Source organism: Ursus arctos, unplaced genomic scaffold, assembly GCF_023065955.2.
Source record: "Ursus arctos isolate Adak ecotype North America unplaced genomic scaffold, UrsArc2.0 scaffold_24, whole genome shotgun sequence".
Lineage (NCBI taxonomy): Eukaryota > Metazoa > Chordata > Mammalia > Carnivora > Ursidae > Ursus > Ursus arctos.
The window spans coordinates 3745041-3767882 of NW_026622919.1; the positions used below are offsets into that span (position 1 = coordinate 3745041).

General features: G+C 57.6%; 1 protein-coding gene across 1 annotated transcript; it reads left to right on the forward strand.

Annotated features, from left to right (window-relative positions):
* The first annotated feature begins 8499 nt into the window (after nt 1-8499).
* On the forward strand, nt 8500-12530 carry SOCS3 (suppressor of cytokine signaling 3). Its single transcript, XM_026484010.4, has 2 exons — nt 8500-8773; nt 9366-12530. Exon 2 carries the CDS (start codon nt 9454-9456, stop codon nt 10129-10131), a length of 678 nt encoding a protein of 225 aa, XP_026339795.1. The 5' UTR covers nt 8500-8773; nt 9366-9453; the 3' UTR covers nt 10132-12530.
* Nucleotides 12531-22842: the final 10312 nt, after the last annotated feature.

The window sequence follows — 22842 nt, forward strand, 5'->3', positions numbered from 1 at the left end:
CAGCCTGTGTGCCATGGTTTGCCAACTGGTGCTTCAAAGAAAACATCTTTTCCCGTGGCTGTAGCCGGGGAGCAGGCAGGAGCCCTGCCAGGCCCGCACGGCCCTAAATGTGGATGAGCTGAGGTCTTCCTGCCCCGCGGACCTGAGGTGGCCGGGGCTGGGGGAGGCCCAGAGAAGCTGAAGGTTGTGGAAAACAAATTTGCCAAAGCACTGAAGCTCAAAACAGCCACTTCCAGGGTAGGGGTGGGGAGCTGGTCAAGGTTCTTGTATTTATCATTTAAACTTCTCAGTGTCGAAAATCTTGTCATCTGCACAACAAAACACCGATTGCCCAACCTGCTTCCCTGTGCAAAGAGAGGCCCGGGATAATTTGGCATTTCATCAACAAGAAGCCAGGGCCCAAATTTCTGGAAATGCCTCCTGGGCAGAGCGTGCTGGTTTGTTTCTCTGTCGCTAGCGAGAGATAAATGTAGCTCTCAGTTTCAGGGGAATCTCAGCCTCTTGTGGCGTGGCCGGCAGCCAGCACCACCCCGGCGAGGAGCTGCACGCCTCCTCCCCACGCAGCAGTCCTGCGCGGCGGGAAACACGGAGGCCCGTGGCCAGTTCTGTCCCAGGGAATCCCAGGCTCACTGGGTCCCGCCTGGGTAGCCAAGGCGAGCTGCGGGGGGCTCCCTGGCAGACCGTCACCCCGCCCTGCTTCTCCCTGCCTGGCCCCCCAGGGGCAAATTGAAACAAGAGGCTAAGGGGCTAAGCGGGCCCTGGGCCTGGCATGTGAAGCCGGGTCAGGATAGGTCTGGCTTGATGAGATGAGGCCAAATCAGACCAGGCCCGAGCAGGTGGGACTCTCAGGGCCAGGCGTGATTTATTTCCAGTGTCTTGGAATTTAGGAAAGAGACTCAGAGTAAATCCCCCAATGTCAATCGCCCATCTTGCCTTTAACCTAGAGAGGGGAGGTGGGAAGACAGAGGCCAGGTGGGGTTGCTGCCTCCCTGCCTGGAGCTCGTGGCAGGGAGGGGAGGCCAGTCCTGGGGTTGGCCCTGTGCTGAGCTGGAGAGCCCAGGTCCCATCTAAAGGGCCAGTGGAGACCTGCCAGAATGTAGACCCAGTGACGCCAGAGCATCCAATTTTTCCAAAGAAAAAGCCCCAAATTCAGATGCGAATGTGAAATTTCCAGATTTCTAAATGTCTCAAAAAAGATTTTTTTTAAGGGCTCCTGGGTGGCTCAGTCGGTGAAGCGTCTGCCTTCGACTCAGGTCATGACCTCAGGGTCCTGGGATCCAGCCCCGTGTCGGGCTCCCTGCTCGATGGGGAGCCTGCTTCTCCCTTGGCCTCTGCCCCTGCTTGTGCTCTCTCTCTCTCAAATAAATGAATACATAAATAATCCTTAAAAACATTTTTTTTTAATTCTGTGCAATCCCACCAATGCATCTATGGGTGGTGTTCAGCCTATAATCCACCACTTCACGTCTTTGATCTGTGACAAAATGTCCCGGGCAGCATGGGAGGACAAGGTAATAGTAGAAGATGATAGTTAAGTGTTTGTACCTTTCGATTGTATTTCCTCTTCGTAAAATGCATTTCACGTTTCAAAGTTCCCAAGTTCAGAGAATGCACCTGACCCAGCTCTCGGGGGTTGAACGGAGGATGATACTCTCATCTCTGCTCCCAGCTGCCTCAGGTGGAGCTTGGAAGCAGGGAGCTAAACCTCGAGTAAGTGGGAGGGAGAGAGAGGCGGAAGGGAGCCTGGAGCCGCAGGGAAGATGCTTGGCGGCAGCCCAGGCACCTTGACACTGTGCACCCAACCTGCGCTCTGCTTGCTCCCGGTGCCTACCAGCTGGGAAACTGGGGGAGGTCAGGTGACCCCTTCAGACCTCAGCTTCCCATCAGCCTGCGTGTGTCACTTCCTCAGGGAATCCCCTCGGCTGTCCCCCCCCCCCCGATAGATTCGGTCTCCCCGTAATATGCTCCTGCAGAACACCCCCCAGGACTTTACAGGACTTAGTGCCGTCAAAATTAATTACTCATGACATTCAATTGTGGGAGACTCTTGTCCTTCTGGAAAGAATCGAAGCTTCATGAGGACCCAGACTGATAAATAATTCCAGGCACCCTGCTCAATCTCTGGCACATAGTAGGTGCCCCATAACTGTCTCTCAAAGGAATGAATGAATGAGTGAGTGAGTGGTTTTGTAAACCTACGTCTTGCAAAAGCAAGGTTTATCTACCCGGAAATCTGGACTGCCACTAGCACTTGGTTTATAAATATAGGGGGCTTATGAAGTCCTGGGGAGGGGGCAGTACGCGTACCTGGGTGAAGATGCTCTGAACTATGCAACATGAGGCCAGGTGAGTGCAGCACGAGCGAAGGGAGAAGCGGGGAGGAAGGGCTTGGGAGACCCACCTCGACATCATGCTTCAGAACCTCCCCCATCCCTGATACAGACCCCATCTCCCACTCCTTCCGACACACGTTTCTGCCCCTGTGGCTGGCTCCAGGCCTTAGGAGCCAGAGGGAGGATGTATCACTTCCCCTTTGAACTGGCCCAAGACCAGATGCCTGCCAGAGTGCCTGCCAGTGTGTGCCTCACCATGTGGGGGAGCCAAGGACCGTCCTAGTGCCGTCACACCCCTGGATGGGCCATTCAGGAGGTCCACTCCACTGCAGGGAGCCGAGTGCAGGCCACGGGCTGTTAGTTCACATGCTACATGCACACACAGGTGAGGTGGTGAGCAACACCTGACCGCAGAACCCCACGGGTCACGGGCTCCAAGCCGTCTTGCTCCGGGGGGCCCAGGCGTCTGGCTTACTATAGGCCTTGGACCCAGTGGTCTTCACCAGCCCTTGGGTGTCTGGGGCCCAGGGCAACAGCTCCCGGGAGCCGGCCTCACTCCTCACCCCCCTCGCCAGGCTCTCCTTCTCCTGGGCACTGCCACTCTAGCGCCGGGCGCCAGGCCAGGCCTCGCTTGCATTGCAACCCGATGGTTCACCATGGCCTCTTCCCAGAACTGTCCGCTGCCCTGGTGTCTGTTCCTGAGTGCGGGCGCGGGCACAGCGGCTGCTTCAGGGCGAATGGAGACTATTCCCATCCCAGCCCCGGACAGAGCAGGGTTTGTTGGTCTGGGGTCAAGAGAAACAGTCGGCTGGCAGCAAAGTGCCCCACTCTCTGCCCCCAACTCAGAACTTGGAACAGATGTAGATTCCTCGTAGAGCAGTGGGAAGAAACTTCCCTCCCCCCAAGATGCACCCCACACACTTCATACCCTCTGCGCCCTCCTAAAGTCTCCCCCACTGACCCACCACTCTCCCACTGCCCTCTGTGGGTGGAAGAATGGACCCCCTGGGGCAGGGGTTGGAGCTGTGGCCAAGCCCAAGCCCCGGAGGGAACCAGGAATCTGAAAAGGCAGGGTGGGTGAGTGGGTGGGTGGGTTGGTGAAGTGTTGTCTTTCCCCTCCCTCGGCACTTTTTCTGGGAAATGCCAGAGGCCAGCTGGGCCTGGAATGTCAGGCTTGAAAGAACTCCTCCACTGCTCCAGACCTTAGAGCCACAAACCTTTTCATTAGCTTTGTTGCCCCTCCCAGCAGGAACAAATGCCACAAGCCATTGTCCTGGTTTCCCTGGCCTGCCTCTGGGGATTGTCAGGAGCAGCAAAGAGAGATCAGGGTCTACCTGTGGTGCGATCCCTCCACCTTCCCCCCTGCACTGGAAGGTCATGCCTGCCCTCACCCTGCCTCCAACAAGGACCGCAGGGGCTTCCTGGGGGAGGGAACAAGATGCATCAGGCCTGGGTGGCCCAGTGAAGCCCGGCCCTGGAAGAGCCACCCCGGGGCAGCAGGGGACACGGCTTCCAAGAGGTCTGATGAGACACGCGCCCCCCCACGCATCCTCTTCAAATTAGCTGATAAAATGGGGGGGGGGGCAAGAAGAGAAGACTCACTGCCTCCTGCCCCTCTTAACTACCAGTGCTAGAGGGAAGGAACCAGATGCTTTCCCCTACCACTGCATCCCCAGGCCTAGTCAACTAACCCACACATAGTAGGGGCACAATGAACGCGGGATATGCAATATAAAGCCGCGGGGCAGGCCAACCAGGCTGCCTTCCTGTGCCATAGGGAGCCCACCAGTCTCAAAGACAGAGAGAGGCCGAGGGCCTGGTATTGAGCAACCCTGCGGTCTGAGGCCAGTCTCCTAACCCATCTGGGTGCAAATGAGGCCTCTGACCAATGGCAACCTCACAGCCCACCCCCAGGCTGGCCAGAAGACAGGAAGATCGTCTATGCAAGTATGGGAGCTTGTGTGCACCAGGCCAGGCCATCGCGTCCCACGACCACCCCACAGGCGCCAGAGTTCCCATCTACGAGGTTTGGGGAAGAGCTCATCATCTGTCACTCACCATGAGTAAGTGGAGCCCCACAGGCAGCTGAAACCACTGTGTACTTCCCCTCCCTCATGAATGAATCTGTATTATCTTTATGACCAAGCACCTTTGCCTGGAAATGGGATTCTGACTTCATAGAAATTCTGCAAAGGAAGAGATTAGAAGGCAGGAGTCTCCCAAATCCCATAGCCAGGAAGACAGCGGGTGGGGCAGAAGGGCCAGACCTGGATGAGCTCTTCTCCCTGGAGCCCCCAGCAGGCAGGGAGGGCGGGAGGGGCACGGCCCTGGGACTGCTCTGCTCGGGCATCTCTCTTGCCTGTAAGAGGGTCTCCCAGGCTGGGCCCTGTATCGGCCCGGTGCCTCCTTTCCTACTTTTCCAGCAAAGTTTGAGTCCTCACTCTATCTTCAGATTAGCAGGTTTAATAATCTCCACCAAAGGCATGCGGGGCTTCCACCCCCTCTATCCCACCTACAGATGCTCCTGAGTCCTGCAGGGAGAAACCAAAAGCGGCTCTAGAAACAAGCAGTCAGCAGCATCTGAAAATGATGGAAAACAGGAGTCAAAACCATCTCTTTCTGGTTGCTTAAGTGTCCACCTCTTGGTTTTGGTTCAGGTCACGATCTCATGGGTCGTGTGATGGAGCCCTGCGTTGGGCTCTGTGCCGAGTGCAGAGGCTCTCTCCACCTGCCCCTCCCCCACTCTAAAAGAATAAATAAATAAATCTTTAAAAAAATAAAAGATTCATCAAGCACTTTCTACGTACTGAGTTTGAAAAAACCGAACACAGTCTGTTTCCTCAAGGTTCTCACTGGACAAGTAGTCAGGGCGTTTTGGTCAATGTGGAAAGAACTTCCTTGGAAGTTTAGACTGAATCTCCGCCAAGTCTTAAAGGAAAAGTAGAAACTAGCCAAAGTGCGGAAGGCAGTTCCACCCGGAAGGAAATGAACATGCAAAGACCCAGGCCTGGGGAACGTTCTGGAGACAGCCTGGGGCTCCATGAGAGGTTGGTGGGGTCGTGGCCTCTGACGGTGGCCTTAGACACACACTGAGAAGTTTGGATCATCCCAAAGGCATTGGAAACCTGGAGATACTAGAAAGCCAAAGGGAAACTTGGTAGCTGGCTGATCTGTTTGAAGACAAGCAGCTTCGTGGAATGTATCTTACATAGGAGATAACACGGCTCTCCAAAAGAGAAAGCCATTCCTGGCCACACCCATCCCCTAGCAGCCCAGGCTGCATGCCTCCTCTCTTCAGACACCCCAGTGCTTTCAAAAAAAAATCTAGAAAATCTAGCCAACGTACACTGAGCATTTACTATGTTCAAGGTACCATCCTAAGCATTTGCACACATTAGCTCATTTGGTCCTCACAACAACCAGACGAGGTAGGTACTATTATCAGCCCATTTTACAAATGAGGAAACCGAGGCATGGCTGGGGAAGTAAGTTGCCAGAAGTCATTCAGCTACTGCCTGGTAGAGCCTAGACAGTTCAATCTCCAGAGTCATTTCAGCAACCCCCGCCCACCCTAGCCCTGCGTGCTGGCTGATACTGTCCCTCTTCACGGCTCTTCCAATCAGCCCTGAACTCTAGGGCAGGCTCCCAGCTCGCTGGCCGACATGCAGAGAAGCAGCCTTTGCCCGGGTTCTCTGCAGAGCCTAGGCTCATCCGGGAGCATGCTCTTGCTTCAGAGGTAAGTTCCAGGGCTGGTTCCTCCTCCTTATCTCCCCCCCTTCAACATCCCCCCCTCAATGAACTCTAACAGTATCCTAGGGTCCTCATCACAATCACCCTTTTCTCCTGCCAACCTGACTTGGGGGGGGGGGGCATGTCTCTCGCCTCGCCTGTCTCCCTGCAGGATTCATCCAGCACTTCTGTCTTCCCAGCACTTTGCTCCGTGCCTGGCAAAAGCAGGCACTCAATGAAGGCTTGTGGACTAGATGAATGAAGCTGACTTGTGTCAGAGCATTATAATTTACAAAGCACTTTCTCATCCATTAACTCGAGGGCTATTCCTTGTGAGTCTTCTTGTCCTGTCCTCCACGGGCTCGGCACAGAAGTGTATGGTCATGGTGCAGCCTCCTCTTGTCCTTTTCCTGGACAAGAGAAAGAACAAACTCCTGATTCGAGAGACGAGGATCCTTTTCATTAGCCCACAAGCATTTTGAGGGCAAAGACCTGGTCTTATTCATCATCATATTTCAATACCTAGCCTAATGCCTGGTACACAGAGCCCAATATTTGAGAAATGCGTTGAATAAATCCATTTCTCCCTCTGTGGAAGTAACTAGAAATAACAAGAAGACTTCCTCCTTACCCCTGTCTCCTAAAAGAAGCCGAGGAAGGAGACAGAATCCCTCCCATTTCTAGCACTCTTTGATGTGCAGACTCCTGTCTTGTTTTGTGATCTCAGCTCTCTGCTGGGAAGAGGTTACTGTTATTATTCTACGCATGGCAAACTGAATCCCAGAGAGGATGGGTGTCCTGCCCAAATCTCACATAGTCCCGACATGCGTGAGGGAAAGAGGTGATGGTACAGATTGAAAATACAGTGGCAAAGACAGTCAGGTGCCTGTCGCCTCCCAGAGAAGCGAAGGAGCCAGGCCTCTGTGTGCTAGACTCCGGAGATGCCTGTGGTCAGCCTCTCTCCCTTCCTTTCCGACTCATTATCTTCAGCAGGGTGGCATCTGGGAAGAGGGCACAGCCCAAAGCCCACAGCCCCTGTGTCCTGCGAGGTGACGGTTTAAGTGCAGTGTGCACTGGTCCTCAGGTCTCCGAAGCACCCCACTGCCTGTTTGGGGACAGATTGCAAAACTTCCCAACCTTCATAAAGCTGGCCCTGGTTAGCCCAAGCCACCCACACCCATGCCAGCGTGACCAAGAGCAAATCCATCATTCACCACACACCCCCCCTCACCCCCAGGGCATCAGACCCCCACACTCAGAGGTAAAGGGAGGCGGGGCACATTCTTGGCGGTGCTGGGCCATCTGGAAGTGGGCTGAACTTCTGAACACTGTTTTCTGGAAATCCTCCGCTGCTGGACTTTTAGTCCCAGGTCTAATTCCAACTGCGATGAGAATTCTCCTTGGTCCCCCGGGAAGGTCCCCCTCCCCAGCTCCTGAGCCAGCCTCCCCACCGCCCCCTCCAGTTTCCATTCCCCGGCTCCGGAGGAGCAGCTCCTAACTCCACTCCCGCTACGAGACCCCAGGACGCCCTCTAGCGGACGCGGGGCGCGGGGTGGGGCCATTGCTTGCCTTGAGGCTAGTTCCGCCCGGTGACAGCACCTGGCCAGACCCACACCGCACCCCGAAAGTTTGGAGACCCAGATGTGTGAAAGCGGTTCTTGTTTGTCTGTCTCTGGTTTTCTGGTGGCGGGAGGCGGCACTCATGTCCGCGTCGGCAAAGAACCTGGCAGTGCGCCGAGGGGCTGAGGCCGGACAGCTGCCACGCAGGCTGCGTCCCCTCCATCCCTGGGACTCCCGGCTTCACCTCGGGGACATGACCCCAGGTCCCCACCACCCCCCACTTCAGCTCCCAGGTCCGGCCCCCGGTTCGTCGCCCGGCTTTGGGGTGTCCCCACTTCCCTCGCGGCAGGCCCGCCTCCTGGGGCCGCGATCGGGACCTCCCGCGGGCCCGGGTGGGGGCGAGGGGGTGTCCCCGCGAGGTCTGAGAAAAAGGGAAGGGGAGCCGGGAGCCTGTCCCGCTCGGCCTCCTGGAACTGCCCGCGCGCTCCCGGAGCGGGGCCCCCGCCTCTGCTAGAAACCTGCCTTCTTAGAAGGGAGGGGGAAAGTGTGAATGAGAAGTTGGGGGCGGAGCGCGCGGGGGGGGAGGGGCCGCTGCCAGGAACGCGCCGCCGGGGCTGGCGCCTCGCCCGCCGGCCGCCGGGGCCGCCTCGCGCCGCGCTTTGTCTGTGCGCGCGTCTCGGCCGGTCCTGGCCCCGCTCGCGGCCCGCCCTCGGCCGCCCGCGGCCCCTCCTTCGCCCTCCGCGCAGCCTTTCATTGCTGCGAGTAGTGACTAAACATTACAAGAAGGCCGGCCGCGCAGTTCCAGGAATCGGGGGGGCGGGGCGCGGCGGCCGCGTATATACCCGCGAGCGCGGCCTCGGCGGCGGCTCCGACTCCACTCCCGCGCCGCCGCCGCCGCCAGCGCCGCCACTCCGGCCCAGCTCCCGCCGCGGCCCCTCGCCTCGTCCCCGCCGGCCGGCCCGGGGACGCGCAGGGGGCAGGGCGGGCGCCCCAGCGAAGCCCGAGGGACGCGCGCGCGAGGCCCTTTGTGGACTTAACTGCCGCCAACATCTGGGCGCAGCGCGGGCCACCGCTGGCCGCCGCGCCGCCGCCTCGCCTTGGGGACCGTAGGAGGCGCAGCCCCAAGGCCGGAGACTTCGTTTTGGGACCAGGTAGGAAGGAGGGGCGCGGCGTGGAGCGGGGCGGGAGCGGGGGCTGGGGGGGGTTAGCTAGTCCCGGGAGCTTTTCCCGGTTTCCCCTCCCCTTCCCGGGTCATTCCCGGCAGGGAGGGGACGAGGTAGGGGCCAGAGCGGATGGAAGCCGGAGATCCCAGGTTCCCGGAAGACCCAGGCTGGGCCCTCGGGCTTCTCCTGTCCCCTCCCCACCCCACCCCCCATGCCTCAGATTTCTCTCTCCGTCCCCGCCGACCCGGGCCACCGGACTGAGCGGCGCCCAGAGCTTACCGGGGGCCCTTCGCCCTCTCCCCACCACGGCCATGCTCCCGGAGACCCAACTTCCGCGCCCGAGTTTCCCACTCGGCGTTCTCCCAGTGCGCGCTGGGGAGGGGGCTGCCTGGGGCCACCCCGCCGGCGGGGGCGGGGGCTGGGCAGGCTCCGCGGGGTGCCTGGGTGGGAAGAAGGGCGCAGGCGGGGGCCTCCGGGCCGGGGGTGCCCCGGCCGCTCGGCGGAGGCTGGGGAGCCGGGGCGGGCCGGGCGCGCTGGAGGGTTCCGGGCACTCACGCGGCGCGCCCCTTCCTCCCCACAGCCCCCCGGGATGCGGTAGCGGCCGCTGTGCGGAGGCCGCCGAGCAGCTGCAGCCGCCGCCGCGCAGATCCAAGCTGGCTCCGTGCGCCATGGTCACCCACAGCAAGTTTCCCGCCGCCGGGATGAGCCGCCCCCTGGACACCAGCCTGCGCCTCAAGACCTTCAGCTCCAAGAGCGAGTACCAGCTGGTGGTGAACGCAGTGCGCAAGCTGCAGGAGAGCGGCTTCTACTGGAGCGCCGTGACGGGCGGCGAGGCGAACCTACTGCTCAGCGCCGAGCCCGCCGGCACCTTCCTCATCCGCGACAGCTCGGACCAGCGCCACTTCTTCACGCTCAGCGTCAAGACCCAGTCGGGGACCAAGAACCTGCGCATCCAGTGCGAGGGGGGCAGCTTCTCGCTGCAGAGCGACCCCCGGAGCACGCAGCCGGTGCCCCGCTTCGACTGCGTGCTCAAGCTGGTGCATCACTACATGCCGCCCCCCGGCACCCCTTCCTTGCCCTCTCCACCGCCCGAACCCTCCTCTGAGGTGCCGGAGCAGCCGCCCTCCCAGCCGCTCCCGGGGAATCCTCCCAGGAGAGCCTATTACATCTACTCAGGGGGCGAGAAGATCCCTCTGGTGTTGAGCCGGCCCCTCTCCTCCAACGTGGCCACCCTCCAACATCTCTGTCGGAAGACCGTCAACGGCCACCTGGACTCCTATGAGAAAGTCACCCAGCTGCCTGGGCCCATTCGGGAATTCCTGGACCAGTACGATGCCCCGCTTTAAAGAGCAAAGGACAGGGGTCGGGGCGAGGAGCCTGGGTCCCCTCTCCTCCGTGGCACATGGCACAAGCACAAGAATCCAGCCGGGAGAGCCCTGCAGCTCTGGGTGAGCCAGAGGGGTGGACTGGCCCCTCCCTTCGGCCCTCCCCCCCCCGCAGAATGGGGCCGGCGGGACCTGGAATGTGTTTGAGGGAAGGGGGAGTGCCACCTGAGCGCCCCGCCCCCACTCCAGCTTCTCCGGAGGAGCCAGCTGGCCCGGTGGGGACAGCGACGACAGCAGTGGATTCTCTTCTCAACTCTTCGCTTCCTCAACTCCCCCTGCCTTTCCAAACAGGGGACACTGCGGGAGTGTTGAACTAGTGAGAACTGCCGGGGAGTCTTCAAACTTTCCAACGGAACTTGTTTGCTCTTTGATTTGGTTTAAAAGGTAGCTTTAAACCCGAGCAGGTCTCTGGCCTGGAAAAGGGTGCGGGAGAGGGCGCCCGGGGGCCTCAGGGCTGCAGGCTGGCAGCGGTGATGGCCACTCCCACTGTCCACCCCAGGTGAGGAGGGCGGCTGCATGCTCCTCCCCTGGCTCTGGGGATAAGGGCAAGGGGGTGACCTGAAGGGGGCCCCCCTTCTGGGAAAGCCATCAGAAACACAGGTCCCAGAGTCCATCTAGTGCCCCGGAGCCCAGAGTCCTTCCCCCGTTTTAAGGGGGAAGTGGCATTTGGAGGGGAAGGGGTGGGCTGGTCAGTTATTCTTTTCCCCACCCCTGCTCTACCTTCTGGCACCTGGGGGGTGGGAGGAGGATGGAGGAGATGAGCCATCTTTGACCCCAGATCGCGGACAGAGAAGATGAGGGATTCTACTTTGTGCCTCCTGACTGTCTGGCTAGGAGATTTGCCTTAAATGCTCCCTGTCCCATGGACAGGGACTGGCACACAAGAAGCCACACACTCGGCCAATCCAGGCAGAGGCCAAGGGGTCCCCGGAGGGCCGGCCCCCGGCCGCTCGGCGTGGGGGGAGGGGCGGACGGAGGGGGAGGGGGTGGAGATCCGTGCCTTCCAGTCCAGCCCTGGAAGAATGCGAGCCCCTTGGGTATTGGCCAGTCACAGGTGCCTCGCGGTGCCTGGGCTCTGGCAGAGCAGAGCCACCAGGTCCCACAGCCCTCCTCACCTGGGGGGTGGGGGTGGGGGAAGGGCACAGGCAGGAAGTCGTTGAGAGACTGGGGCCCCTGCCACCCCAGCTGCTCCCGCTCTGCAATAGCACTGATCAGTGAAAAGTTAACAGGAATGTAGCAGCGATGGAATTATACCTGGAACTGTTCTTTTTTGGGGAAAATGAAACAAACACAGAGTTTCTGTGTCAGGTATTTTGGGCTGGATGGGGCAGCTGTGTGTTGGGGTGGTTTTTGTTTTTGGTTTTTTTTTTTTCTGTTACTTTGTTTTGTTTTTGTTTTTGTTTTAATAATGTTTACAATCTGCCTCAATCACTCTGTCTTTTATAAAGATTCCACCTCCAGTCCTCTCCCCTCCCCCACCCAGGCCTTCGAGGCTGTTAGGAGATGCTTGAAGAACTCAACGAAATACCAATTCAAGTCAAACTTTGCACATATTTATATTTATATTCAAAAAAGAAACATTTCAGTAATTTATAATAAAGAGCACTATTTTTTAATGAAAGCCGACTGGAGCCTTTTCCTCCCCGCCCCTCCCCTGCCTTGCTTTCTCTTTCACCCGCACCCACGCCGCGTGGGAGGGGAGGGAGGGAGCCGCGGGGGTGCAGGCTCTGCCCCCTCGCTGTCCCGGGCGCTCCTCGCCGAGGAATCGAGCTCGTCCTCACCACTCACTGACAAGCTAAGGCAGCCACCTAGACGGTACCGAGAGGGGTAATTCCTGCTAGTTTGATTCAGATCTGACCAGAATATGCAAAGCAAGTTCGAAGGAAGCGCTTCAAAGAGTTTGCAGGGAGTACGCTGAGCTGTGGTCAAAGCTTTTAGAGACTCCAGGCTATTAGAGGCGCTCTGCTCCTTGGCAAGGAGGTGTTCCGAGAAAGCCCAGACTCCGGGGTCCTGGCGGTGACCCGTGACCTCAGCACAGCCGGGTTCATGGGAGGTGGGGGGAGGTGGGGGGAGGTGTGGTCCCTACAGGCACGGCCTCCCCACCCCTCCAGCTTCCCTCCATTCCTGAGAGACCCAGCCCGAGCAAGGGCCGGGCACACGCCTCCCAGTGACAGCACCCGTCTATTTGCCAATTTTTAGTCCCTCCCACCCCCTGGGCACTTAGAGGCTATCCCGTTAACCTTCCCAGCCCCACAGGGCAGGTGTTATCACCGCCATTTTCATAGACACAGCTGAGCTCCACGGGAGCTGGGGGCTTGCGCTGGTCACTTCTGATGCCTAGAACAGTGCTCAGTAAATATTTGTTGACTGAGGGGGGGCAGTCACTCAGGTTCACGGAGGTTAAGCAACCTGCCCAAGGACACACCACTTGGGAATGTGGGAAAATACCCAGAAGTGGAACCTGGGAGCATCTGGTTTCCAAAGCCCACAAACTCTCTCTGCCTCCCTAAGCACTAAGTACGTGCCCAGGGCTGCCCCTCTGTACACCCCCCTGCAAAGCCAACAGGTGAGTATCCCACTCTGGGGTTTCAGCATTAGGGTGGTGCTAGAAAACAAAAAATACTTTCTCTGACATTTTCCTTCCATGGTTCCTCCCCCCAACCTCAGACCTGACGGCTGAAGAGATGAATGTTATCCCCAAGTCAGGGGTCCCCATGCCTTCCCCCAAACCTCAGATGCCTGAAAGGAATGCCAGAGGCCTCTTCCTGCTGCCCCCCGCCGTGGGGGCCCATTAGCTGCTCCAGAAATCAGTGTCCAAAAGGCAACTGAGAGTAAATAAAGTCATTTTTCTCTCCCATTTCCTAGACTTTGGGGGGAAATAATGTAAAGTGACAAGAAAGGGCCAGGCTAAGCATGATACTACTGAGAGGACAGAGCACGTAGGAACCACTCCTGAGAGACCACTGCTTCTGGAACTGGGAATGCAGACCCCCAGGTAAGCTCACCTTCCCAGAGCACGAGGTCAAGTGAGGCCTGGGAAGCTCCTGGCGGGCTCTTCCCTGCTGGGGGCCGGGGTGGGGGTGGGGGGTAGACTGCCAGTCGGCCACCATCTGCCTCAGCTGTATAGCTGCTGGAAGGACAGCCTCCATGGAACCTTGGAACCTAGAGCACACCAAGTCCCCGTCCTTGGCCCAGAAGGTGGCTATTCAGCCAGGGTGTCCAGCGTTCACAGGGCACTAACTGAAAGGGCTTGATCTCTGGCCCAGGAGGAAGCTGCTGTCCCGGCCCCCCTAGAGGTTAAACTCAGAGGCAGGAAGACCCCTGACTCCTTTCCCTTGATGCCCCCCTCCCATCCTTCTTCCCACACTTTTATTTGACTCTCCAATTTCAGACCACAAACTAGACCAACCTTCTAGTTTTGCAGACAAGGAAGCTGAGTCCCAGAGAAGGAAAGCAATTTGCTTAAATTCACACAGCAAGCTAGGGGCAGCACCAAGGCAGGAATCTCTTCGTTAGATCAAATCTGCTCTCTAGTGCTCCTTCCTGTGTTCCCTCCTCATCCCACCCTCCTGTTGCAGAAATCTTTCTGTACTTCTCAGTCCTCTTGGGGACAGAACCCACCTCCTCCCAAGAATTTAAGGGAGGCCCTCTGTCCTGGCTGCCAGAGGAGTGTGCCTGGGTCCCAGATTTGCTAAGAAGCTTGAGCAGGCACCCATGCCTCAGTGGGGTTAAGAAGAGCATAGCTGGGGGTCCCTGGCCAACCCCCAGAAAGGGGAGAGTTTGGTGCTTCCAGGCCTGTGCCCTATTATGCTGCTTCTGGCTGTAAGAATCCACCCCCAAGAGGCCCTATCCTCTCTCCGGTGGTGCTGTTTTTGGGCAGGCCTCCGGATGAGCTAGAGCCAGGAATGGGAAATCTAAGGCCTGCTCTGGGGGGAGGGAGGGAAGGAGGCCACAGACAGGGGAGCTGGAGATGGAAAATAAGCCTGCACATTGGGTCCTAGTCTAGGGAACGAGGAAGGAGGTTCGGGAGGGGGCACCGCCGGGGTACGAGGCTGAGAGACGGGGAGAGAGAGTCACAGAGGGCGTCTAAGCAGGGACAGAAGTCAGCGGGGGTGGGGGACAACGTGCACAGGGGCGGGGCGGGGAGACCCAAGCCGAGGGTGGGAAGAGCCGGGCCCGGGACGCACCTTCCCGCGCCGCGTCCCGCCCCCTCCCGTACGGGCGGCCGCCGGGCGGGCGGACGCGTCGCTCTCAGGCCGGCCTCTGCCAGGAAGAGTCACTTCCCGGACGCCGCGGGAGCCCTGGCGGAGCTATGCGAAGAATGTCCGCGCTGAGCCCGGCGGGTGGCACCCCCGGGCTCGCGCCGCCGCCGCCGCCGCCGCCGCCGCGCCCAGCGCAGCGCGCGCGCGGAGGGCAGGCCACGCCCCCGCCACGCCCCCGCCCCGCGGAGCGCGGTCGCCGTGACAACGGGATTACAGGCGCGGAGCGCTGTTTATTCTCAGCCGAGTGCCAGGAAATTCGACGGGGTGGCTGCCAGGCGCACCTCCCTGGGGTGGGGGACGGGAGGGGGAGGAGAGAGGGTGGACCAGCGCGCCCGGGGCTCCTGGGGGAGAGAGGCGGACCTCCGTCACCGGGGGTCACTGGCCCCTCCGAGGGGAGCTGCTCAGAAAGCACTGACTCTTTCCCGGGCAGGAGTGAATCAAGTTTTCTCCTCCCAAGGGAGCCAAATCTCCCTCCAGGCTGGTGAGTACCCCCCCCACCTCGCCCCCCAACGCACACTCTCTCTGTCCAGGGATCCAGTCCTTGGAGCCCCACAGCCCCCAGCCCCTCGTTCGCTCACTCAGCAAATAGCTATTGAATACATCCTACATGTCAGGGGATTGAATGTAGGACAAGACAAGGCCCTGATTGTCCTGCTCTCCTGAGATTTAGCAGGAGTGACAATGAACTAGTAAATACATAAATACAGTAATTACAGACTGCTGTTAGTACCCCAAAGATGCATCTTCAAGTCACATTTCCAGTACTCCCCACATCCACGATTCTGGACGACCCTCGGATAGGGTGACCAGCTTGTCCTGATTTGCCCGGCACCGTCCCAGTTTGGCCCTAAAAGTGCGGCAAACCATTCTAGTTGATCATCTTACCCCCGGGTCAGAATGCACCCATTTCAGAGATGGAGAAACTAAGGCCCGAAATACCAGGGCAGTTCTTCCAGGGTCATGGGGCCAGTTAGAGAGCAGGAGCTGGAGGCCCTCCAGCTGAGAAACCAGGGCTCCTTCCGCTAAATACCCTTCACACACACCCTCCTCAGGCACCCCCAAGCGCAGAAGCACCTGCGGCCAGCCCCCCAGGGAGTGGATGAAATTGCTGACTCCCAGACTCCAAGCCCAGCTCCTTCTGAATCAGAAGCCCTGAAGATAGTCCGGGAATCTGCATACTCAACAGCACTCCGGGTGATTCTCAGACCACTCCATGCTGCCTTCAGGGGAAGACAAGCCTGGATCCTCCTCTCTTCCTGGGACAGGGAATTTCCTTCTTGAACCTTGACTAAGCCCATCTGGGAAGTCAGCAGGGAGGGAAAGGCTGTTCACTGCCCGCGCCCCGGCAAGCGCAGGCAAGTGTAGCCCTTCCCTCTCCTGGGCTCCAGCCCCTGGGCCCTGGGCCTGAGAACAGGGGGCCCCATGGGGGAGGAGTATGGTTCTCTCCCCCCCACCCCGCCCCCAGTGCTGAGCCCTCCCAGCTGTGCTGTGCTGGGAACAGGCCAGGCATTTGTGAAATCCTTGGGTGAGCCTGACCCACTGTCATGAGGACTGCCTGTGGAAGCTGGTGCAGGGAGGGGGATGGGGGGCTGTTCCCAGAAGCGGGGAGAACTCTGGACTTCCCACTCCTGAGTGCTCTGCATTGCAGCACGGCCTTAAGCAACAGCAGTGGTCTGGACGTCTGCATTGCAGAGAACCAGAGGCCCCAGGCTCTCTTCTGAAAAGAAGCTAGGGCTCTGAATGCTAAAACCGCGCTCGCAGACTCCTGGTTACACGTCACTGCTGCCATTCAGAACAATGACCAGGCTCAGCGTCAGAGAAAGGCTGAACCGAGGCTAGACTTAGAAGAAAGAAAAAAAGAAAACAACCAGAATGCTAGCTTGTTATGTACATTACACAAAAAAACGTATTTCCTTTAAAAAAAAAAAGATTTTATTTTTTATTTGAGAGAGAGAGCACAAGCCCGGGGGGGGGGGGGAGCGGCAGGCAGAGGGAGAAGCAGGCTCCCCACTGAGCAAGGAGCCTGATGCAGATCCCAGGACCCCGGGATCATGACTTGAGCCGAAGGCAGACGCTTCACTGACTGAGCCACCCAGGGGACCAAGAAAATGTATTTCCTTTCACCTCCTTCCCACCAAAGCTCCGACCTTCCTTTCGTACAGAAAACATGTAGTATCTAGACCGTACAGGATGTTAAAGACATGAAATATACAATCTGGTCCTTTAGGAACCGCCGTGCTGCCCAACTGCAGGGGCGCTGTTCACAATATGATCTTTGTGGATGGTGTCCCGGGAAGTTGTGTGGCAGGGGGCTGCAGTGTTTGTGAATTTTAGCAGCGCCTGACCCTTGCCTTAATGACACTCCAGGGCGATCCCAGTGCTGGTAAGAACCCTGTTCTGGGCACTGTGACCAATGCTGGAGATCAATGCCAACCAAGAAGCATGCAGACTTCAAGAGGCTTACAGTCTGAAAGGGGAACCAGACGTGAAAACCAAGAAGTATCCTAAAAAGGAATGGGTGTAAAAATAAAATGTTATACAGCATACAGCTGGGGGCCCCCAGGAGGAAATGACCTACAGTGGTTTCCCAGAAGAGGTGCCACTCGTGAGCGAAGGCAAAACAGCAGGTGCTCCCTCCCGCAGCCAGGCGGCGTGGGACACAGGGGCATTCTAATGATCAGAAACAGGGAAATGGCCCGGAAAAGGGAAAAAAACTTTAGGGAACTTCAAGAAGTTTGGTATGTCCCCATCGGGTACATCCACGCCAGACTCATCTTCTAAAAATACTGCTTTTGTTACGTCACGCACAAGGCCCACCCCCGTAGGATCCACACCGGTTCCTTGGGCATGTCTTCTCAGTTGGGTTCCAGCACTCTTCAGGCTCTCGGCTGAGTGGAAACCCGGCCTCGTCAGCTCCCTACCCCCTGCACCCCACGCTGGCAGATGCGCTTCCTCCCACGAGGGTGCTCTCCTCATCTGCCCACCACACGCGTCACCCCAGTACTCACTGGGGAGCCCATGTCCTGGCCTGTTGGGGTTATCCCACCCAACTGTCCAGCCTGCCCCCTTGTCCCTGTCTTCGAGTTCTGTCTCTCTTTTGAGGCTTCCTCCTTTCCCGCCTCCTCCCTGAAGTTCTCCCAGATTCTTGGAGTCCTGGAGACCTCTCTTCCCTCTGAAGGCATCCCATACATGGAACCATTGCTACTCGTTTATCACTTGGTCTCATGGTATTATGTCTTCTTGATTTCTTCCCAAATGGACTGTGAACACTTTGAAGGGAGAAACTCACTCTTGGGGCTCCTGGGTGGCTCAGTGAAGTGTTTGCCTTCAGCTGAGGTTGTGATCCCAGGGTCCTGGGATCAAGACCTGCATCAGGCTCCCTGCTCAGCGGGGAGCCTGCTTCTCCCTCTCCTCTGCCTGCCACTCTCTCTCTCTCTGTCAAATAAATAAAATCTGAAAGAAAGAAAGAAAGAAAGAAAGAAAGAAAGAAAGAAAGAAAGAAAGAAAGAAAGAAAGGAGGAAAGAAACTCTTATTCATTCCTTCAATGATTACTTCCTGAATGCCTACTCTGTACCAGGCCCTGTATCTTCTGCTCTTTTATGTTCTTCACAAAACCCAGCAGATTAGGTCGCGCTCAGTGGAAGCCCACCAGGCACTTGACCCGTAGCCGTACAAAAGAAGAATTGTCTTTAAATAATGGGGTTTCAGAAGTCGTTCAAGTATTATGTCATCCACAACTTTATACTTTGGGAAGCAAGAAGGCTTCTTTTATTTTTAGTACCTTATGTTTGCATAAATCGTGTTCCTGTTTTTCTCAAAATGCATCCTAATACGTGATATCATTCCACGCTCCCTCTATGCCTCCAGCGCAAGTGAAGCAAGTACAATGAAATATATTGCATTTTCCAGGCGAGCAAATCAAGGTGTAGAGGGGATTTAGACTTGCCTCAAAGCACACAGATAGTTAGGGGTAGAGGCAGACTTAGAGCACTCATTGCCTGACTTCAAGCCTAACACCCCCTCCACTACAGTTCACATCTGCACGCGAGCGCCCCACCATCGAGCAGCGGCTGTGAAGGCTCGCCAGGCAGCTGGGACCACACTGGGCACTCATTAGAGACCAGCTCAGCCCTGTGAGACAGTCCGTAGGGCTCTCATTCCATCTGTCATCTGTGCAGAGCTTGGGCGGTTGCGGGGGGGGGGGGGGAACACCAGGATCATCCCACCTCTCAGCGGGGGGAGCCTCGGATGTTCGGGGCTGGTGTCCCAATGGACACAGAATTCCCAAGGAAACTCCAGCAAGACCTCTGGGCAACCCAATGTGCAGGATTTTGCTTGAAGCCTCAGAGAACCCCAATATCACCCTAAACTCTTCTTTCTGGAAGCTGGGGCACAGATGAGATGACCTCTACGTAACTTCGCTGTTACGGAATCCCTATGAAAAGGACGCTGGAGGGAGAGGAGCCAGCATCGGAAGGGAGGCAGGCTGGCTTCCGGGAGTGGTCCTCCAGCCCTTCACTGCCCTTTTCAGTGTCCCTTGGCTCCTGGTGAAAGTAGGCAAGGGGGTCTGGCAGGAAGGCTACCCTGCAGATATTTGGAGATCAACCGGCATTGCCCGGGGGGGTGGGGTAGTCAAGGGCCGTGGAATGCTGCCCTACATCAGGGCTTCCCCACTGGCCTCCTCAGGCCATCACTCTGGGGTTTGGCTGGGAAGTCAGCAAGGACCCTGACCAGACTACGGCCAGAGCCCTGGAGTGAAGGGGAGGAGCCCAGGAGAGCAGCCCAGCCCGCCCGCAGGCACACTGCCAGACCTCTCCAGTCTAAGAGAAGGAGCTGCGAAGGTCAGCCAAGGGGCCCAGCTGCAGCAAGAGACCTTGTGCCCACACCAGGCTAAGGACTGAGCTGGTCAGTCTTGAGTGCAGGAGGGGAGGGGCCTCAACCCAGGCAGAGTCTACAGGCCCCGGGGTCACCCGGCTGGGCTCTGTGGCTGGTAAGAGAGACATCTGGAGAGGAGCCAATGAAAAGGGCAGATCCCCAGTAGAGGCTGCAGACCCCCAGGAGACAGGTGGGGAAGCGGTCACAGAGGACGGGAGGGCCTCCCGGACGAGCACAGGGTCACATTGCTAAGCAAACGCGGAGCTCAGCACATTCTGAGCTCCGTCTGAAAATGCAACAGGCGGTACCATCCACTCGATGTGCGCTGTGCATTATCTTTCCATGGGTTGGTGTGAGACGGTGAGTCACTCCAGTCTAGGTCCCTGCAGTGACCAATACAGCTAACCACGAGGCAACCGACCAGGACTCAGGGCGGAGGTGATGGCAGGGGTCTGAGCTCTCCTCTGGGAGGAGGAAGCTGGCCTGGCCCCATCAAAAAGTAGGGATCAAAAGGTGTTCCCAGCCTTGGAGGCAGGATTTAAACAACCGAATCAGCCTGCCCAGGGTGTAAGCAGAACTCTGCTCCCTAGTCTCAGGGGCCCTTCTTGCTGGTCTCCAGAGGGTTCTGTGGGAAAGAGACAAGGACGGCATAAGAATGGTGTTGGCCTTGGTCTCCCTTGGCCTGTAGAGGAAGAATAGGACAGGTTCACCATCCCACAGTGCTCTTCACCATCCCCCACCCTGGAGGAAGAGTGCCCCCCCTCCGGCATGTTTTATTCATTTCACACTTTCATGGTTGTGCTTGTAATGTGCCAAGCTCTACTCTAAGCACTTGAAACATATGAACCGTGACACCTGGGGGGCTCAGTTGGTTAAGTGTCTGCCTTTGACTCAGGTCATGATCTCAGGGTCCTGGGATTGGGCCCCACATTGGGCTCCCTGCTCCACAAGGAGTCGGCTTCTCCCTCTCCCTCTCCCTCTGTGCTCTCCCTCTCCCTCCCTCTCTTTCTCAAATAAATAAAGAAAAATAAATGAAACATATGAACTTATCTAATTCTCCAGCAACCCTATGTCTTAGGTCCTATGATTGTCCCGTTTTTCAGTGGAGAGAGCTGCTGAACACGATGTGCTGTGACTTGCCCAAAATCGCACAGCTAACCAGGAACAGAGCTGGGGTCCAAACCCAGGCAGCTGGGCTGCAGGGACCCTGCCCATGGCCAGTACCTGCTAACCCCACTGAGGCACTGGGTACTGGTTTGGGAGCCGTCCTCCCACCCCGACTGGTAGGGGGCAGAGTGCTGGCTGTGGGGCATGAAAGCTGGCTGTGTGTCCCAGATCACTGCTTTCTGGCAAACGATCTTGGGTGGGCACCTGATAGCCTTGCCTTGGTTCCTAACCTCTACATGGGGGATCTCAACAAAGCCTGCTTCATGCGTTATAAGGGTGACACAAGACCATGTCACAGGATTGTTACTGTTATTATCAGGGGCTCCCTGGGACAAGCAAGATCTGAACACTTCCTGTTCACCCAACATTCAGCCCCACACACTCCTGCCCGGAGGAGACCAGCAAAGCTCGACCACTTGTTCCCTGGTTTCCTGTCTCCCAGGAGAGGAAGACACTGAGGGAGCACTTCTTCCCGTCTCCTCCTTGGTCCCTTCCAGTTTTTGCTTTGTGTGCCTGCTACATTTCCTTCTTGTTTTCCTCAACTGCCCTCAGCATGACATTGGGTTGTCCAAGGGTCCTGGGGCTGCCATAACAGAGGCCCACAAACTAGGGGATTTAAAACAACAGAAATGGACCTTCAAACAGTTCTGGAGGCTGGAAGTCCAAAATTAAGGTGTCAGTGGGGCTGCACTCCCTCCAGAGCATTGGGGGTGGGGGGCATTCTTCCTTGCTCTTCTCAGCTTTGGTGGCCGCCAGCAGTCCTTGGCAATCCTTGGCGGGTGGATGCGTCACTCCCATCTCTGCTTCTGTCTTCACACGGCCTTCTTCTCTCTGTGTCTGTGTCCAAATCTCCTCTTCTTATAAGGACACAAGTTATTGGAGTAGGGCCCAAACTAATCCAGTATGACCTCATCTTAACTAATTATATCTGCAAAGACCCTATTTCCAAATTAGGTCACATGCACACGTGCCACGCGGACATGAATTCTGGGGACACTATTCAACTTAGTACTGCCGATTGGTTCTGCAGGCTCTCAGATTAAGAATTTTTTTTTTCTTCCCTTGCATCTTTCAGGAAGAGCCTGAGAAATGTGTCCTTCTTAGCTCTTGGGCAGAGAGACAAGTGGAATGTCCCTCTATGCTCTGTTAAGGACACCTTAAGCAAAGGACAGGCTAGAAAGGCACCCAGGGATGGGGCGCAGCCGTGGGCCTAGCCAAGGACTGCATGGCCAAAGTCAATGTCTCTTGGGGAGGGAGCGTACATAGGATTGTAGCCTGCCCGACATGGCCTCGTCCTCCACAGACATGGCCTCATTTAGCTTCAGGGATGTTTCCTGCATTTCTCTGGTGAAGAGCTCAGTCTTAGCAACCTCAGATGACCCCTCACACAAGAAAGAGCATCCTCCAGAAAGCTTAGGCCAAGCTTCCATGGGCGAGAGAGAGAGGGAGGTAGAGCCACGGGGCCAGGCGTGGGAAATCTGGCCAGTACCACAGTTCCTTGGCAATGTTACCCAGGGAAAAGTCCAGGGGATGCCCAACAGCCAGCTCTTTGCAAAGTCCTGGGTGTCTGGCAGTGAGGTGGACACGGGCACCAGCAGCCTCCATCCCTCAGATGTTCCCGTTGAATCCAAACAACCAGGCTGGGGAGAGCTGGGGACGTGAAGCTAAAGGGCCTTTGTCTGCCTCTCCACCGTCGTCAGAGAGGAGTCGGGATGCAGAAAGCCTCCAGGTGATCCTTGAGAGCTGAAGGCCAAGTGCTCGGGTTCTCCAAAGCCCTCCTCAACCGGGGCCTGCAGCCCCTTCTCTCTGCCCGCTCTGCCCCTCCCCTGCAGCTGGGGACTCTGGGCAGAGCCCAGGCTCTGAGAAGCTCTCAGCAGTACCCAGGTCTGACTTCTAGGACCAGGGGAAGGAGAGAGGGAGGATGCCAAGAAGGCCTGAGGTTGCGCTCTACCTGAACCACAGGAAGGGGACCGCCCTGCCCTAGCGGACCCGCAGCTGCTCTTCCAGGGACAGGAAGTCAGCTGAGTACCGAGCAGGGGCGTGCAGGGGAGGGGCTCAGGCACCTAGGCGGTCAGCCGGGCCATCTGCCCTTCCGGCAGCACGGGTTCCCACACTCCGGAGGCCAGATGGAGTGGGGATTAGGAGCCTAAATTTTCATCCCGGTTCAGTTTGCCTCTTCACAGCTAGGAGACCTGGGAAGGTCTCTAAATCGCTTCCCTCCCTCCCCGGGCTGTGGCGGAGGCCCAGTAAGCCAACACCCACATTGCCCAGTACACAGCGAGTGCTCGTCAACACTGGCTGCTCTGATGCTCCGGAAAAGGGGCCGGCCCCTCGACGGACCTGATTTCTTACACGTAATCTGGCATT